We start from the raw sequence: 18,465 nt of genomic DNA, 5'->3' as shown, positions 1-18,465 counted from the left end.
TCAATGTTACACATAAATAAGACAATGTTCCGCAAGTGATGCGTGCAGAAGAATAAGAGTACCGAGTAATGGAGCTTCGACTAACCTCATGATCTGAGGAGTGGTCAAAGACCTCTCGCCGACCTCAATAGAGGTTGGTCCAGGATTGATCCACGGATGTTTAAGAACACTCTCGGCGCTCAGTCTCCTGTGCGCCTCCTTGACCAGCAATCCTCTGATGAGATCCTTAGCGTTCTCCGAAATACATCGCCATTCCCTGTCCGGGAAGTCATATCTACCCTCTTGAATGCTCGTGAAGAGTAACTCTTGACATGCCTGACAATTCTCTCCCTTTTCCCAGCCGCAATCTGTACCGCAGTTCCCATAGAAGGGCGGATATCCACACAGGAGTATATACATGACAACTCCTAGACTCCAGAGGTCGCAACGTTTGTCATAATAGTTGGCCTCCCCGATGAAGGCCTCCACGACTTCCGGAGCCATGAACTCGGCGCTACCGACTGGCGTAAGGAGCTGCGGCGTGGCAACAGGGCTGGACCGCGAATTATTGAACTTTATACCAGAGCCCAGGTCGAAGTCGCAGACCTTTATAGGTGTCAGCTTTTCGGGATGCACGCAGAGAATATTCTCAGGCTTGAGATCCCTGTGGGCGATTCCTGATGAACAGAAAGAAAATATATAAATAAAAACTCTCGTCGCATTTTCACACATTAATTACCACGTTAACTGTATGAAAGACTTACCCTTCTTGTGAAGGAAATTAAGCGCACTGGCGATCTCCCTGACAATCTCACTAGCCTCCCTTTCGCTGAAGTGTACCCGCTCCTGAATCCTGCTCAATAATTGCCCGCCATTAATCTTCTCGAATACGAGATAGAATCTTTCGTCATCCTCGAAGAATTCAATCAACTGTATGATATTAGGATGACCCTGACAATGATGAAACGTTTCCACTTCCTTAAAGACTCGGCCCCGGGCATGTCCCGGTATCTTGTCAATGATCTTCACTGCATACTCCAGATCGGTATAGAGCGAGGCGCAAGTCTGTACAGATGCATACGCCCCTTCGCCAAGAACTTCACCGGTCAGTTTATACAATTCTGTAATAAAACAAAAATATTCTAATTAGTCTCACATTGCATCAAGCAATCTCTACAGTATTCCTCACAAGTCAATCAGCAACCAAAAGAAAATCTAAAGATCCATACAAAATTCTATTCTCGATAAATCTCTCGCTTGACGTCATCAACCATATAAATTCAATATTCGTTCCTTTCGTTTCCTCTAAAACAAGATATACCTTAAGGAGAAAATCACGCTCCGAATCGCAGTCATTGCCGTCGGAACAATATAATATTTAATCTGCGTTATTGATTTTCCATCTGAGAGGATAATCGTGATAAAGTGATAAACAAAAAATGATAAATACCATAAAAAATACCATACAGCTACAAAAAACCGATTCTTTCTTGTAATTTTGCGAGTCCCAATAAGCAGTCGGTATGAAAGGGACGCATATTTTTATGGTCAACCGATGATACGTTTCTTTTTTCTTTCGTCCATTAAAAACCGCCAAAGGCAAATTTCTCTTAACAAGGATCTCAAGTATTGGACGTAACTGTAATAACAAAAGTGCAAACAACGAGAGAAACTCATCCGCTTAGAAACCACAAGCAATAGGCAATGATCATAACGTTGAGTTGCTGAGCGTTCAGAAATCCAGAAAAATTAATCAAGCGTATTAATCGACACTGAAATAACCGATAAGATAAAGCACCGATGACTAATGATCATCAAATAAGCCATAATCGAACGTATATATATCTATGTACCGATGAAAGTTACTCAATAAGTATTGCACAAAATTTCAACTGTCCTTTGTCCCTTTTCCACGACAGCATCGCTATACCAAAACAGTGAGAGAAAGAATTTTTACAAATATTGTACAGCGAAAAATAAACGAAGAAAAATGTGAGCTTTGGGCATTACAAATAAAATATGAATCTTGGACGTTTATATTAATTGAAGGCTTAAAAAAAAACTATCTTCCGATATATCCTCCGCGTGTAATTAAAGATCTACACTGATAATTACAATTCTTTTTTGCTATTGGCAAAGAGCTATATATATCCATCTATAGTAGACAAGAGGACTAAATAAATCTGGGCCGCACTACAAGGTCTTCTTATTACAAACCGGGGTACGGCAGTAATTCCATTGAACTAGGTATCCGTGACTCTATGAAAATCTTAGAAACACTCGATATACCATAATAACAATAATGCCGGCATACATAGCAGGAAAAGATATTTCTCGTTGAATAATCAATCTCCAAGGAACAATTGACATTCACTGATTTGCTTTTTTCTTCTACAGTCTGATTTTTCGATGAGTCACATCAGCTAGGTCGTGCTAGATCGCGTGACGAAGTCTTGACACGTCGCTCTCTGGCAGGGATCGATACCAGGAAACAAAAAAAAATCAAAAATCGAATCGACATCTAATAAGACAACAATAAAAGAAAGAATCTAATGAAATTCTTGTCGACGACTATAAACTAAAGCCTCTAAGTATCGTACAGTGCTCTAGTGTTCAATTTCCGGATACAGTAAAATCTCCATTAAACATTTATGGATAAATTGTCATTAGACCACAAATTATTTCCTCTAATAAATAATTACGGGTTGCAGGAAGAATAATGGAGGCACGTAAAACATTGCCCCGCCCGAATCCATATTTATCAAGACAAAAATCCTATTTGTCGGCAGACTTCCTAATAACTAGAGCATGCGGGGGGGCAAATCGTTCCTTGTTACCAAGTGGCGTCATTAAAAATACTTCTTGCACAGTGGCCTCATGAAGAAGTTACAGCGTCATCCAGGTAATCGAAGTTACCGTAGCGCTTCGGTAAGGTAATCCGATTTCAAGGTCCCCCCCCAATCCACGTTTTCCATAGCAACTACGACACGCCTAATTGATCTAATTTAAATGGGTTACGCTGCCAGGTCTCGCGCCGCGAGTATCTATCCATGTTATATCACGTGAACAGAGTGTCCTGCGTGTAGGACGTTCAATGTCAAGGTCGAAGGGGTGACCAACTGCCTCTAGTAAGCTTGCCCTGGTAGAGCTGCTGCTGCTTCTACCATTCCACATCTATCTTGTTCCTAACCCGCCGGTGGCCATACCCCCACTTTCCGGCTGTAGGCTCTCTGTCAGGTGTGCGCATATACAGACACCGCGTATAAGGCCAACGCTTAGCAACGCCATAGTCACCTAGCAACCAGAAACCGATAATGTGCTTCCAATCCTGTCCGCGTCAGTTAAACGCTCGACTCGCTTTTTCCATTTCTATTAAATGTCACGAGCTGCAGGAGGAAACAGAAGTACGCATATGAATATAGAGGAGATTGAGTTTTCACGAGACAAACGTTGTCCTTTTCCTTTCTGAGTTCCTCGAAGGGTTCGATGCTTCAATAACCGAAATAATGAGGGACGTTGGGTAAGCCATATTAAAGCGTTCGAAAGCTTACACATCAGGAACAGAAGTTTGCTCGAATGCGTGGAAACTTCGAAACACACGATAATGTACATCAAACAATAATAATCCTTTGTGTGACACTTTGTAAACTGTCCAAAACATTCGTCGAGTCGCTTATAGTCATTAAAACGAACGTAGAGAGACCTTTCGTCTACTCTGGCTTTCTTCTCTATCGATGAGAACCTCGGTAAGATAGAACTTCCGAGAAGGTTGTTTCAGTAATCGACCGCTAGATGACGCAACGCTCGAAGACACTGAACTCCCTCGGTCTACATTAACGCTATATGCCTAGTGCACTGTCTATAGTAAACGCGCTGGCGAACCCGGTTCGTCGTGCCGTTGTATACGTAGTCGGATGATGCAACGAAGCTGCCGCTAGAGAACATTCTCGAACGAAGACCAAATGTCGCGCGTTCAGAACAGCGACGTTCATATTTCAATATTTATACGGCCGATACGGAAACTCGTCAATATTATTACTAGCGAGATAAGTAAAGAACTTCAATCCATATCCAAATAATCTTTTAACAGGAGAGAAAGATTAAGGCGAGAAGAGCTAAGTGAAAATAAAATAAAAAGACAATGTACTAACAATTATCACTGAAGGTGTTAACTAACGATATTAGATACAATCGCTCTTCCGGTAATGATATCCGGTGTTTACAAACAGCTGCCACACGATACGCGCCCATTTAAACTGCACTTTGCTCACTATTATTAGCCACGGAATCAATAGCCCTAGATCTCACGTGCCTTCGTGTTATTAATTCGGTCACCTACCTCGAGAATTCGGTAAATCAGTGAAGAGTATCCACAACACCATGCAAGATCGCAACGGCATTAATAAATCCTGGCCCCAACCGTTGCCAAGCTTATATCGTTAATCACATCCCGTGAATGGAAAAAGTTATGGATGTTTGCATATATCCAAACACAAATATATATAACACTCCTCCATTTCCTTAAATTATCAAGGGTCAGAGATGTCTTCCATGGTAAAACTTTCTTCCGCAATTACCTTGGAAACAAGACGAAACCAAGGACGAGCCGGAACGTTTCTTCCTGCGTCTCTTGCGTCTCGCCTCTTCCTGCCGCGCCTGCACTGCGCTCATTGACTCGCCCGTCGAGGCGACCTCCCTGCACCCTCCATCACCTAAAATAACAAAATTTATTATATTTAGCAGTGTCACGCATACTACGAATTATACCAATCGTATGACAATTATTGGATAAGCTTTTTAGCAGTAGTATCTTCATGATTTGACAACAATTTTATCATTTATCAACAACGAGTAAAACGTGTCAAACGAGTCATTTAAAGTTGCTCATTAAGCAGGCATTTGTCGTGTAAAGTTCTTTTCAATAAACAGAACTCTTTTAATGGCGGGTTTATTTATAACAGCCTGAAGTTGTAATGCAACTCATAATTACAAAGAGGTTATCGCTGTCATGTAGGACATACGCCATTAAAACGCAGAACTCTGTTAGAATTAGTCATCGCACTGCTTTCCAGTCTATTTCTATGTTTAATCTCCAAGACTCCGGTCTTTCTCTATTTAGTTGACTATCTGACATTCTTCAGGGTCTTCTGAAGACTGACGTTGAAGAGGACTACGCAAGAGAGAACGATATACCGGAGAAGAGGAAAATTCCATGGACATGGCCTGACAACTGAAATTACGGTTTCCGTCGAGCCACCGAACGGCTAGACCCTTCTCTACGATTCTCCGAACATTGTCCCCACACCAGCCGCTTCCCTACCCTATGTCTGTCAATACAGAGGATAGGACCGACGTGTATAAAATGGCGTCCAGAATGGATTTTACAACGAGAAAACCTTTAAGGTCGGTTGAGGACCCCTGCTGAAAATCGAAGAGCTCGACGAACCAAGGGCGAACGTTCCGGATTGCACGTACGTACGCGCGGAAATACAGGGCGTCCTCGCGCAAAGACTTTGACAAGAAAACTGTTATGTGACCTTAGCGGGAATGACGTGTGGTAAGGTCACTACTTCTATCGCTATATGGAAATTTCAATATTATTGACTCTGCGTTTCCTGCTTGATACAAACAAAAAGAATACGATGCCAGATTCACATAGAGGAAATGCAAGGTAACGGCTGAAGTATCGTGTACGGGAAAATCGACTAATAACTCAATAATTATGATGGATTTCAGGTCCGTATCTTGATTCTGTGCATTGCACCAGGGACGTACCCAGTGGCGCTTGGTTTCTGGTTCCCTTTATCTACTTAACGTACGACGCAGCTTTTCTCGCCCAATTAAAACAACAATACCGAAGTAATTGGAGGCAATTGTCTGGATCTCAATTAAATATTCAGACACGTGTGACCCGATGAGGTAATGGGGATAATGAGAATGACGCCAGGTCGTGTGTTGGCCATGTTTACGCGTTCGTCGCTATCGAGTATACACAAGCGTGAAAAATGCATACAAAAGGGACGGCGAACAAAAATGTAAGATAATAATCAAGAAACATTTTTTTTACAATTTTTAATAAGCAACGAGTTGTATGGTTGACATGTATATTTATTTCAACAGAAGCTAATTGGATATCAGGATTGGAATAAGGCACTATGCTATTTAATAAATCGTTGTTCATCAAAGGACGATGCTTTTCAAGAGGCACAACGTAGAATCAAACACCCCTTTCCCTCTACAATATATCCTGTATCAATGACTACCTAAGGGATAATCTAGGGAATCTAATAGCATCTAAATCAATACCAGCGAGTACCATATTCCAGAGGCAAGATGTGTACCAATACGAAAAAATTCTGTCAACCGTGCACGGTATTCACGGGTTAAGTTTCCTATCGTCAAACGAAAATTCACAGGGCTGGAATACTCCATAGAAAAAGCATTGTTATACATACATATACAGGAAGGGTTACCAGAGACTGCAAGGGAGAAACGTAAAATATTTGGACCAAAGTTACATAGCCAATACCATCGACTATCTGGTATATGCATATTATACACACAATAAGATATCCGCCTGAGGGTATCGAGTCTGGTGTTTCTGCTACGTATATACATATATATAGCAGGTAGCGGTTGGCTGTTCCCTAACGGCAAGGGAAAAGTACCAGAAGCATCAGCCTCTCAAAACTTCCATAGAAATTTCGTTTTCCCTCTGCAAGGGGGGTTTCGCTCTCTCTCTCTCTCTTTCTTTGTTCCTGGTAATACCCGAGCGCGGAGCACAGAACGACATATGGTGACAAATATGGCGTCACTTTGCATAGCAGTTGACGCAAACTATTTCATAGCATACATGCAACATAGTTGAGCGATAACGTCACTCTCCATTATTCGTAACGTTCACTAAAAATGAGACTGGTACGAATCCTGTCTGTCCGCGTCCCTGCGATTCTACGCGTACATTATTTCGATTATTTCTTTCCGTAGGTATATCGCTCCCGACGTACGGCAAAGTATTGTCTCTACCTGTCAATTTGCTTCGTTGGCTGTCCGCGAATCTCGTGACTTGCAGGAAACCTAACCAAAAGTGAATGCTATTTCTATTTACGTATACGGGATTACTGTGGGAAATCGAATCTGTGAATACACCCCGTGGCAAATTCTCAGACCGTCCGATTGAGCCGTATCAAGTAATTGAACGTGCCAGTTCGACCCGCTGGGAATATATTAGTGGTACCTATGCTAGAAGACGGGGAATGATCATGGATACGCGAATAGATCCGAACGAACCGGTCTCTCTGCTTATCCCCTTTCACGCTGTCGCCTAGGCTAGAGCAAGATCTTAACGGCGAGAAAGTTTATTCGCGAATGTGTCTCTCTTTCTGTATTCCATAAATCTCACAGAGACGGACGGCAGTATAGCGCTCGCACAGTTTTTCCAGCTACTCGCACTGTGTACGGCCAAAGTATATAATTGGCACTGCAGCGCAGGACAGTGAAAACCCTCGTAGGCTGGATCGCGCACGTACCCGTTTGCGGAAACGGATAAAAGATTCCTGATCGCTTATAATTTAATTTTACCAGGATTATCGGGAAGGAGTTCGACAAGTTAATATTGACGGATGATTATTTTTAACCTGTGCATCGACAAGGACTTATATCTATGCAATTTAAAAAAATCTTGTATTAGCATCAGTCGCAAAGTGAATGATGAGTCATCATTAAACCATATATTACCGTTATATCCAGATTTAAAAAAAGAAGCCGCCATTGTCAAGTCAGTGTGTGATGGTTATTTTAACGTGTAATTCTACGATACTAATACTTCATAGAGGTACATTGACGGGGACTTCGTTACCATTAAAAAGCTACATATAGTATGTTTAACGAGGTGATATATATGCTAGCCAGTATGGTTAAAGCCGTCGCTCTTGGAATCGCGAGTGGGCGACAAGCGACTCTGCCTTTGGCCTAGCGTGGGTTAAAGAGAAATCAGCCGAAACGAGAACGACGAGTTGACAAGCGTATGTATGACTATATTATATATGAGCCTCTACTTCTACGATTGTCTTTCACGTATCGCTTATGAGTAGGGATCGACGTTAGAAAACCTATTGTGTACCTACGGGTAGAGGAACGACAAGGAAGCGTTGATAGTTTTAGAGGACACAAAAAATATCTACGTCATACTCCTAACAGGAAGTAAATGTCACTTCCGTGAATGAAAAGACGGAAGTCCGGAGTATTTACTCCGTGGCTAAATTTTCAGAAAATTATGCATGGTTTCGCATCGACCGAACCGACCACCTGTCCATGGCGATGGTTAGTACGGGGATGCGCGCGCACGTGAAATTAACAAAGCCCAGAAAGGGAAGAGTCGCCATTGAGTAATAGCGGGGACAACGGTACTGGTATAAGGGATAAATAGTTTACGCATGAGTGACGCAGTGGGGTACACATGGATTACAATTGGTGGCTGTGGATTTCTGGAGATGCATGGTCAGAGAAATTAAGGGAAACCAAGATGGGAAGAGTCGATGGGTCGATTCGAACCGTTGGTTCTGGCGAGTCTCTTTGATGGCAGAGCGATAATTTTGTTTGAGGCGAATGTATTTTCGTGCGTCTGTTGCCGGCACCAACGGACACTCAGCAGAGTTCAATGACTGGCACAGAAAAGGAACGCCGCCATCTTACCGGGAGATATGCACGCGCGATAATATTTCATTTAAAAAAGAAAAGGACCGAATGCTGTGTCTCAAAATATGATTACGACGTTTTTACTCGTCCGTCTTAGCCACTGTTGTCACTTTTTATATTTTATCCACACGTATCCGAACTATTAATTCGGTATCTGACTCACTATAGTTTCTTCTAATCAATGTGGAAACTTTCTAGATTCTCTACAAGCATATTTCGATCTCTATACTGCAGGAGGGAATCTGGAAACCGTAAGGGACTTCTTCCTAGTTACCTTTAATGTTCTTCAAATAGAGGACCCATTAACTTTACTTTTTATACACAATTTCGCAAGCCCATAAACGTTAAACGTGATCCAGGGTTCATTTATATACACCTGATACTGTACAATATCATTTTGGAGGTTATGTACGTTACGCTCAGTACGTATAAACATTAATAACGTTTTATATAGCTCTCTCAAGTATCGTGGAACGAACATAGGCCTGGTTGACCTTCGGGAGCCGTTGAGAGAGCAGAAGGCGAAAACGAAATTGTTTGCAGCTGACCAACGAGAAATCGTCATCACTCACTCATACTTTTCCTAATGATATTATCATTAACTATTTAAGAAATTTGCACAAAAAAGGAGTTAATATCAGCAATTTCATTAATTATTGATAGTAACGGAATAAGACTTCGTATGAAACTAGGTATGTATCTATGTATATATTTTTTATACCAGTTTCTATTAGATATATTAGTATTAAGTTCCCTAACAGGATCTTCTTTGTGTATTTAAAGCGGACGTGTCCCTTTAAGACTGCGGAGCGACATGCGCAAGAGGAGCCCTTTGCCTTTGTTCTTTAGTTTGGGCTGCCCTAAGAGAGGCCGGACTCGCATCACCAAGTCGAACCGACTAACCCACTTCCCCTTTCGAAAATAATCAGGCGTTCGTTCTTCTCGCTGCCAAGAAGAACATTGCAAAATTTTGTTCGTGACATCGCTCGCCTACGTCTGTGACCGTCTAAATGTCTATGATAATGAGAAGCAGCTTCGATACTACTAAAGGACACAAAGGAATTGATTGACTTTACGAATCAGTACTTTTCTTGGACGATCTCTTTTCTTGTACACTAATAAATTGATGTTTTAGAATTTTTTCATTACACTATTTAAATTATGTGGCTGTTTTGCTAAAACATTCTATACCCATGATTTTTACCAGAATGTCTTTCACACTACCGTGCCAACTTTTAAATTTATGAAATTATTTCGCTTTTTGTTTAAATCGTAAAACTGTGTAAGCCTGTGGGATATATATGTATAATTTATGAGCGGTGAGAATGACGCTTGAATTATCGAAGATATTTTTAAAGAGAAAATTAGATTTCATACATTTAATTAAAAAAAAATACACGTAAAATGTTAACGGATTTTTATGAAGACATTAAGTTCCTTTGTTAATTTTCGGGACTCCTTGTTGTTTGACAACAAGAATCGGCCACCGGTAAAATGGCGGTGAGTGCTATTCGCTGTGTATGTATAATATACCAAGGGTATAAACTAACAAATGTGTAAAAAGATAAAATACACAAAAATAAGCTAAAATCAAGGACCTAAAACAATAATTGTCCTTACCTCTTCCACCATCCTGACGTCCGTCCTCATGCTCCTCCAAGATTTTCTCAACCATCTTCCTCGTAAAGAGTGTAAATGTTCAATGTGTCAAAAGTAACAGGGGAAAAACGCGAGCTTTGCTTCAAGACGATTTTCTCCACAACAATCTTTCCCCTTTACTGTTTTCTAGTCTCTTCGCACCGGTATCAATAATTGTAAAAAAGAGTCAGTCGTATATACAAAAAACGCCTATCCACTAAGATACTGATATATTCTTCTTCGAGTGATCTTCTTTCTTCAAAGTTCTCTCCCTCTTTCTCGCTCTCTCAATTTCTCTATCCACTCTCTCACACTCGCTCTCTCCCTTTGTCTCTCTCTGACTATCGCACCCGAATCGTTCTCAGAAAGGGATAGATCGACGATATATCAGCGTAGGTATCACAGATATAAATAAATATATAAAGCCTATCTAGTCTCTTCGCGCACGCTACGTTCTTTTTTGGACTATGATCTTGATGTTATTTTAAATCTTCTTTCCAATAAATACTATCACAGACTTTGACACTGCACTTCTCTGTATTCTTCTCTTTCGCTCCGCCTTTCCTCTGTGTGCTCTATCCTCTTCCTCTTCCTGGTCTTCTTCTTTCTCTGTCCTATACACAGGACAGACAACTCTTCTCAAGTATCTACCCCTCTGAACTCCTCTATCAGCTTCTCACTCTTCGCTTTCCAAGATTCCCGTCGAAAAGCTACCTCGTCGGCTCGACAGCGAAGATCTCGACAGGACTATCTGGGTGTTTTCGTACGTGAAAATCCCTCGGTGTTCGTTTTTCCGTCACTATCGCATAGCCTCTCGCACGTAGCGGTGATCGGGCTCGGAAGCACATTAAAAATCCTTCGGTTAGCACATCTGGTCTTCTCTCGTTCACCGTCCCTCACTGCTCGGCAGTTGGTTTCCGACTGGTCCCAACAAGATGGCTGCCTTTCTACTAAGCTCCCTTGCGTCTCCCCACTCTTGTTCGTTCCCCTTCCACCATAGCACCTTCCGGTCCCCCAACCCTCCGCAACACAACCTTCGCATCGAAAGACTTCGCCGACGCCCTCTGCAGTACGCGCCGCGTCACGTACGCACCGTGGTTCTCAGAAGGTGGAGCCAACTCCAAGCTAATGCAAAGATAGAGTTATACGCAGTGATGAGAGAGGGATGATGCAAAATGACCGAGTTACGTGGAACTTCCGACCACTAAGGTACACTCGACAGTCTCTTGGAGTAGATTTACATGTAAAGCACGATACTTGGACTTCCTGACCATACATATGCGAATGACTGTTCTGATAGTGACACGATTATTTACGTACAAACAAAATACTACTCTTGGATGCTTGAAATGGAAAGAATTTCATCAAACAAAAAGAGTTCAGATATCAATAAAAGCGATTACGATAATGGTAACAATCATAATACTGAGGTAATACATTAGTCATATATGTATATTCTTGAACTGAAAGCCGCTCAATGATAATAGAAGAGAAACTAATTACTCATTCCTCTGTTTATATACTACATGGAGGAATTGTGGACTGAGGACTTGAGGAACGTGCACTGTGTTTTATAACAAAGAGAAATGAGAACCACTTTAGGCTCTCGTACGTTCGTCGCTCGCTGCTGACTCGGCTGCACCGCATCAACGATATTTTCTACTCATGCAGTTTCGTATAATTTTCATAAAATTCATAATATTTTTGCTAATAGACTTTGTAACCGCTTATACTTTTATAGTATCAAACTTGTCTATTTCGACTGGCATTTGCCGGTCATGCCAGATGTACACGGAAGTGACGCCAGGTCGCGTGGTACTTTGTTTTTGGGAATAGATGCGCGCGCAGCACGCCGCCGGCCACGTATAAACATCACGCGAGAGAGTCGGTTCCGTTGATATATCAGTGTACGTATTTATATACATTCAGACACAGGCGCAGCCAGTAAAGTGGCGTCCATGATGGCGTTGCGAGCTTGTGCGCAATACGTGTGCACCCGGCATACATATGTATGTACGCTGTGTGCCATGGATACAAGAAGCTTTTTCCAAGCATACACGAAAACGTGCGAATTTCTCATAGGAGCATTATCCAGTTTACACTGGCGTTCAATGTGAATTATGTCGTAGATATCATTATTGCCAGGAAAATCCTATAACTGTTATGCTATACGGTTAATAACCCGTCTAGCAACCTAACCGAACAGATTAACTAGGATGGCTGCGCTTTTACGGTAGAACGATAATTTGAAGAAGACGATTTAACTGGGTAAATATTTCAAACTGGAATACGGGTATACTTTTCCAGTACAGCTAGTCTTCAGGACACCTGAGACCTTGACCATGACCGTAATGAGATAAGTATTGTATTCCGATTGTGTGGGTCATGACGGCGCTACTTTAATTACAAATATTTCTTATTACTTTTATGACAAACTTTTCACAATTCATTATATTCGATCAAGCACTCCGTCCATGATTATCGATTCTTTCTTACATGCCCGATCGACTAAAGGTCGTTTTTTATTCACTTACTATATCAAACTGTTGAACATAAAATATGTCTAGGAATTTGATGCTCCTAGAATTCACATATAGCCATAAGAACCAAAAGACGTTCTTGTTCGAACCTGCATGTAACGGAATACAGGAGGTCACCCGACTTACCGACCGAGTTTGTATAACCGATACAAGAAGCTGGAACTGAGAATTTGTTACGGACACCCAGTATCGAGATCCATGCCAGCTCTGCTTCGAAGGCACGCATGACCCGACCGGTTTGACCAATGAGAAGGCATTTTAAATACGCCTATAGTCCATTCGATTATACTCGCTGGTTATAGTTGACGATATTGTATTACGACGCGTTTTATGTGGTTTCAGACTTCAAGAGGCCACGACCATAAACGGTCTGATTTTATTCTCCAGCAAGACCATCCGCGTAAGTCAGATGCCAGCTGCAGAATAGAATTTACCTATTTAGCAATCGTACGAAAGACTATGAAAAATTCGCAAACGAAACTTAAACAGGTAGGTAGTGTCACACGTGTGTCACACACACGTTTTGAATTCCTGAATCGACCATTAGAATTCAATGCATTGGACATCCAGAGGGACTCCACCACGGTTATGGCGAGAAAGTTCAGACCTGCGGCCATTTCTTTATCGATCAATACACTGGTCCATTCAAGAGTTCCTCCGACTGCCTATCACACTTAAAAGAGAGCGACGTAGATAACAGGAAAGAAAGTAATCAACGATAAGATTTAATTATTCTTCTTACGTATCTTCTCTCTCTGGCCTTCTTTTCTCTCTCTTCATCTTCTAAAACAAAACCTTCAGAATTCAAGATCGCCTTCGATAGATTAGAAGAAAAAATGTGATTTCTACCAGTGCGAATCAGCGAGATACCTTTCGTCACACAGAGACGTAGGTTTCACGAGATTTGCAATACACCAGTCATCGATGTCTTGATAAAGAGCCACAAGGAACTCCATTGTACCGGGTGCTCGGAGGATTTATTATTCACAGTACATAAAAGTCAGGTACGAGCATGACGTGTCGTTAGAATTGTATAATGGATATAGTGCTCTTGAAAGGTTTAGACATATTTGAAAAATGCAACAATCACATACATAAGACCTGCAGTATAGCAAGTCAATGTTCTGCAATATTGTTTCTAATGTAATGGAAAGTACGATTAGAGACGTAAAGATACACAAAGATGCAGTACCAATAAATGGACGTTATCAATTTACTTTTGTTTCAAGGACACACCGTCATTCCCCAAGTATTCCAGACTCTGGACTGACATTCCATGAAAAAGAATGGCATGCAACTGAAGAAACAAGCGCCAATTAAATTAAAATGCTTTGCTCGGTGAGCCACGAGCTGTACTGATAATATTATTTTAAATTTCCAGCCACAAAGATATCTAATTACTAATCGCATAATATCGTCGTGTGCGATAAAAATGATTTAAGAACAGACATAAATATCCACGTCTATCTAATACTCGTGATAATGTAGTTTGCAAATTAGGTCATCCTCTTGTTTCATACTTAGTTGCTATTTAGTTCTCAATATCTTTAATCTTCTCTCTCGATATCTCTTTCTACAAATCCATTACCCCTTCTCTCCTGACCTCTTGGTCACTATCGCTTCTCTCAGGCTCCACACCCACGCCAGAGAAGCCCTTCCCTGAACTCCTCTGGGAGCTCGTGGCGTCCTTGAAGGTATCCTGGCGAAAGTACATTTTGAATTTCCCACGGTGCGTGTATACGACCGATCGACAGTAACGATTGGAGCTGAATGAATAATACACGTGCTCACGCCATTCAGTACACTTGTGCACGAATGACAATGAAGCTACAGTTAAACAATTCAATGTATGATTAGAAGTCACAGCATTTGATTACGGTCTTTACATTGAGATTGCTAAAGACAAATGTCCCTGTGTCATGACAGGCGAACCGTCGGGAGGTAAAAGAAAATCGGGGAAGTATTTATATATATAGAATGGGCGGTATTGGTTTTTATCAATTACAGTAGAGTCCGGATTATTCGAGCTCGCATCCGATTCGCGTGAATGCGTGTTACGCGAGCTTGTGAAGATATGCATAGACATGTGCGACGTGTTCAAAGTGGCACGTTCGTAGTAGATGCTGTTAGTAGTATCTAGTTACATAAAATGCGCTTTTATTTACTAACAAAATTGAGTCTGTATTATTTTAATTTTTTTAATCCGAACTAGGGATGCTTCAAAACAACTTGGATAATCGGGGTTCTATTGTATATTGAAAAAATAGATTGAATATTTCAGTTTAACTCGGTCGATAAAGTCACGGTCTATAATTTTTTTTAATATTAATAAAATGCTATGTACTTGTCTGTCGGTAAAGAAGTAAAGGGTGCGTAAGGGATTTTTGAGAGAAATTTTCCGGCTGACAGCAGGTTAAGGGAATTTAAAAGGCAGCACGATGCGTAGTACGCGCAGACCACTCGCTCGTCCCTAATAACAGCACGAACCGGTTTTGCGTGTCTATAGGTGAATATATGTATATCTGTACGGTAAGAGTAGTCGGACATGGCAGCCAGTGGCAGGGAAGCGGCGCCTACGTATCACGAGCAGTACGGACGAAGGAGGTTACGTTTAATATTTTTGGCTAGGCATAAAACGAGGCGAATTTTGTAACGAGGAAAATTGAGCAACCAAACATTTCTTCTGGTAGTTTAAAATGATCCACTGTTCTTGGATAAGAGAGAGAGAGAGAGAGAGAGAGGGGGGAATAGTATGCTTCTATAGGTTAGGTTCACTCTCGCGGCCCTTTTAAAATGATCCACTGTTCTTGGATAAGGTTTAATATTTTTGGCTAGGCATAAAACGAGGCGAATTTTGTAACGAGGAAAATTGAGCAACCAAACATTTCTTCTGGTAGTTTAAAATGATCCACTGTTCTTGGATAAGAGAGAGAGAGAGAGAGAGAGAGGGGGGAATAGTATGCTTCTATAGGTTAGGTTCACTCTCGCGGCCCTGGTAGACACGGTTAATCTGCTTGGACTGCAAATATTCTTATTTACGTTTAAAATTAAAACTGCGCAGCTCAGAACTATGTACGTCAAAAGCCATCTCCTTCTCCCTCTTCAAAAGCCAATCTCCTTCTTGACTCCCTACTTCTAAGATCTCTCTGTGATACGTTACAGCTCCTGTATCTGAACGTTATCTTTTTCTCTTTCTCTCTCTCTTCATTTACTCCTCCACTCCATAATCGCGTTTCAGTCCTGATGTAATTCGGTCTCAGAGACTCTCGAGATAAATTATTTGCACAATATAATCCACTCTTAGACTCCCCATCAGCTCCACTCGGATGTACTAATTGAAAAGTGACGTCAGTCCTTGATCATTTTATCCAAGCATCGCCAAAAGAAACCAGCCTAACCTCTTATCTTTATAACCGTAGACTCAAATCTTCCAAGATCAATCGATTAAGTAAATCAATAAGCGACCGTTACGTAATGCAATGCAGAAAGTAACCGTAAATGTATTACAAGATTTTCAGGTTAAGTCCAAAAACTTTTAGGCTATTATGTCTACCCCACGAAGGTATCCGAAGTCTCACGGAACCTGCCGAACTCGAGAGTCACCGTCGCTCACGCTGTGTCATCAGCTTTTTAGTCTGCATTTCTACCGCAAGGCGCTTATGTAATTGCGTTACTAGATTACAAGCGTGACTAATAACGCTCGTACGACCTGTCAACGAGCAATTCCTTCGAAAGTACATCGACTTTGCGAGACGTCAAAGTCTTGACGCTGTGATTCATCGTTTCTGCAATTATAAAAGGAGGTACCTTCCCACTGGACGGAATATTCGGAGAGGAGAGGAGAGGTGCGATTTGATCCTGACCAATCGCATCTCTCCTATAGTCTCTTCGGATATTATACACGTACATAGATATCTAGCATTATCATTGCGAAAGTAAACCGGGCTCTACCTTGTTTCGGTTGGTGAAATAAAATTAGAACTGTCAACGACCTAAAAGGATCGCTATTTAATCTCGAAATTTCGACGATATTAATTAATCGTATCCAATAACGATTTATCCGATTAGATAATGATTCTTGCCTAGTACGATCCTAAACTGCAACTACAGCCGTTATTACCTACTATCGATTCCATTTCATTGATACCAATCTGTACTCGGTCCTCGAGTACGATGTTTTTTTGACACTACGCAAATGACGCAATCCTCAGCAAAGGACATACGTGTTTTATGAAAATTGAAATATATTTCAATTTGAAATTATGCACGTGCGTGCTTTGTAATAAAAATTGTATGCGCAGCCACGTTCGACCTGATACAAGATTATTTATTTTCCACCTGTCAAAAGAAAAAACGCATTAACACGTGGACGGACTATAGATTTTAGTGTAACTGTCAAAGTTTTCTATAAACACCATCGATCGAGCATTTCACTAACAGTGCAGTCGGAATAGACATGCGACCTATTCAAAGACCCCAGCACAGCGCCAATTTTTTCGGAGGTTGTTCGGACCTATACGAACATGCTCTCAAGTTTTCGTAAAAATCCTAGTTGCATTGTAACAAAAAAATGGACTTTTTAATTTTTAATAATTATTATTTGTTACAATGCAAATAGGATTTTTACGAAAACTTGAGGGCATGTTCCTATAGGTCCGAACAAACTCCGAAAAAATTGGCGCTGTGGTGGGGTCTTTGAATAGAAGTCGGTCCAAATTTCGGCTATTCCGACTGGACTATAACGTACGTGTCTGTTTCTAGAGCTTGTATACTATTTGGTAAACAAATGCCGATTAACGGTTAGAAATTTGCAGGTCGGTGACACTTGGCTCGCGAAAGCACATTCGTAACCCACATTATCAAAGAGAGAGGTTCGGACTCGCTCTCTTGAACGGCAGTAACCTCTTGCAAATGACTGTCGTCTCGTTATGTCGACTTCTCGCTGAATAAACGTATACTAGTAACCTTAATGGTACTAGCGTACAGAGCACGCTATACTAATGGCGAAACAACGTGGAAGAGTGATCCGTCACTTTTATCCATTTCGAGTAGTTTGAAACAATTGATAGTAAGAAATTTCTTAATTTTGTAAAAAGTTTTGCAAACGTATGTTTTTTTTTAAATTTCTATTATACAATATCGTAGTACTAAATATAAGTATTATTTATGGTATTCCATATATGTACGTATAAATAGGTCGTGACTTGTGGACCGTTTAAAACTTCATTAAAATCAATACGCATCTGACAAAAAAATTATTATCAATTCAGTACTACAAAATATAGATACAGAAATTCTGATTCCGATATGTTTCTACTAATTTTATCTATTTAATACATAATTTTATGATCGTCTGGATACTCACTAGGCGACGTCGAGGCCGAGTCACCACTTCCGGATCCGTTTTCCAGTATTATCCCGGCTTCTTCATCTCCCACACCTGATAACGATACGTCGCCCTCCTGCGAAGGAAAACACATATACGTTACATATAATACATAGATAAACAATTTTTCGAAAATCGAATAAAAATTTCAACGAATTTCGTGGTTCCAAGACCAATTCAAATCTTCTGACCATACGTAACACTTGGATATCATATATCGTTATA

The 18,465-nt window shown here is 40.9% G+C and overlaps 1 protein-coding gene and 2 long non-coding RNA genes across 11 annotated transcripts in view; 2 read left to right on the top strand and 1 right to left on the bottom strand.

Moving 5' to 3' along the window:
• The window catches only part of LOC107263570 (MAP kinase-interacting serine/threonine-protein kinase 1), a 47,812-nt gene that overhangs the window by 8,840 nt on the left and 20,507 nt on the right, over positions 1-18,465 (bottom strand). Inside the window, exons 2-5 of one of the 3 annotated variants that reach the window (XM_015730909.2) lie at positions 18,220-18,316; positions 4,557-4,691; positions 744-1,100; positions 86-656 (exon numbers count right to left, since the gene is read on the bottom strand). In XM_015730909.2, coding sequence (XP_015586395.1) covers positions 86-656; positions 744-1,100; positions 4,557-4,691; positions 18,220-18,316 — 1,160 coding nt within the window. Of the gene's footprint in view, positions 1-85; positions 657-743; positions 1,101-4,318; positions 4,470-4,556; positions 4,692-10,296; positions 11,259-18,219; positions 18,317-18,465 lie in introns of those variants that run through there. The other 2 variants (XM_015730910.2, XM_015730911.2) reach the window with 2 other exon arrangements.
• Positions 4,706-10,290, top strand: LOC107263573. Of its 2 annotated transcripts, none has more exons than XR_003058573.1 (3): positions 4,706-5,650; positions 5,716-9,368; positions 9,460-10,290. It is a non-coding gene; the product is annotated as an uncharacterized LOC107263573 (long non-coding RNA). The 2 variants fall into 2 exon arrangements; XR_003058572.1 differs by having other exon boundaries at positions 4,706-6,014; positions 6,100-9,368.
• On the top strand, positions 11,457-15,838 carry LOC107263572. 6 transcript variants are annotated; one of them, XR_003058569.1, is made up of 4 exons: positions 11,457-11,984; positions 12,056-13,858; positions 14,084-15,463; positions 15,671-15,838. It is a non-coding gene; the product is annotated as an uncharacterized LOC107263572 (long non-coding RNA). The 6 variants fall into 6 exon arrangements; XR_003058570.1 differs by lacking the exon at positions 15,671-15,838 and having other exon boundaries at positions 12,056-12,582; positions 12,899-13,858; positions 14,084-15,607; XR_001536712.2 differs by lacking the exon at positions 15,671-15,838 and having other exon boundaries at positions 12,056-13,343; positions 13,425-13,858; positions 14,084-15,607.

Source organism: Cephus cinctus, unplaced genomic scaffold, assembly GCF_000341935.2.
Source record: "Cephus cinctus unplaced genomic scaffold, Ccin1 Ccin1_scaffold0160, whole genome shotgun sequence".
NCBI lineage: Eukaryota > Metazoa > Arthropoda > Insecta > Hymenoptera > Cephidae > Cephus > Cephus cinctus.
This window is presented reverse-complemented; position numbering and strand designations above follow the sequence as displayed.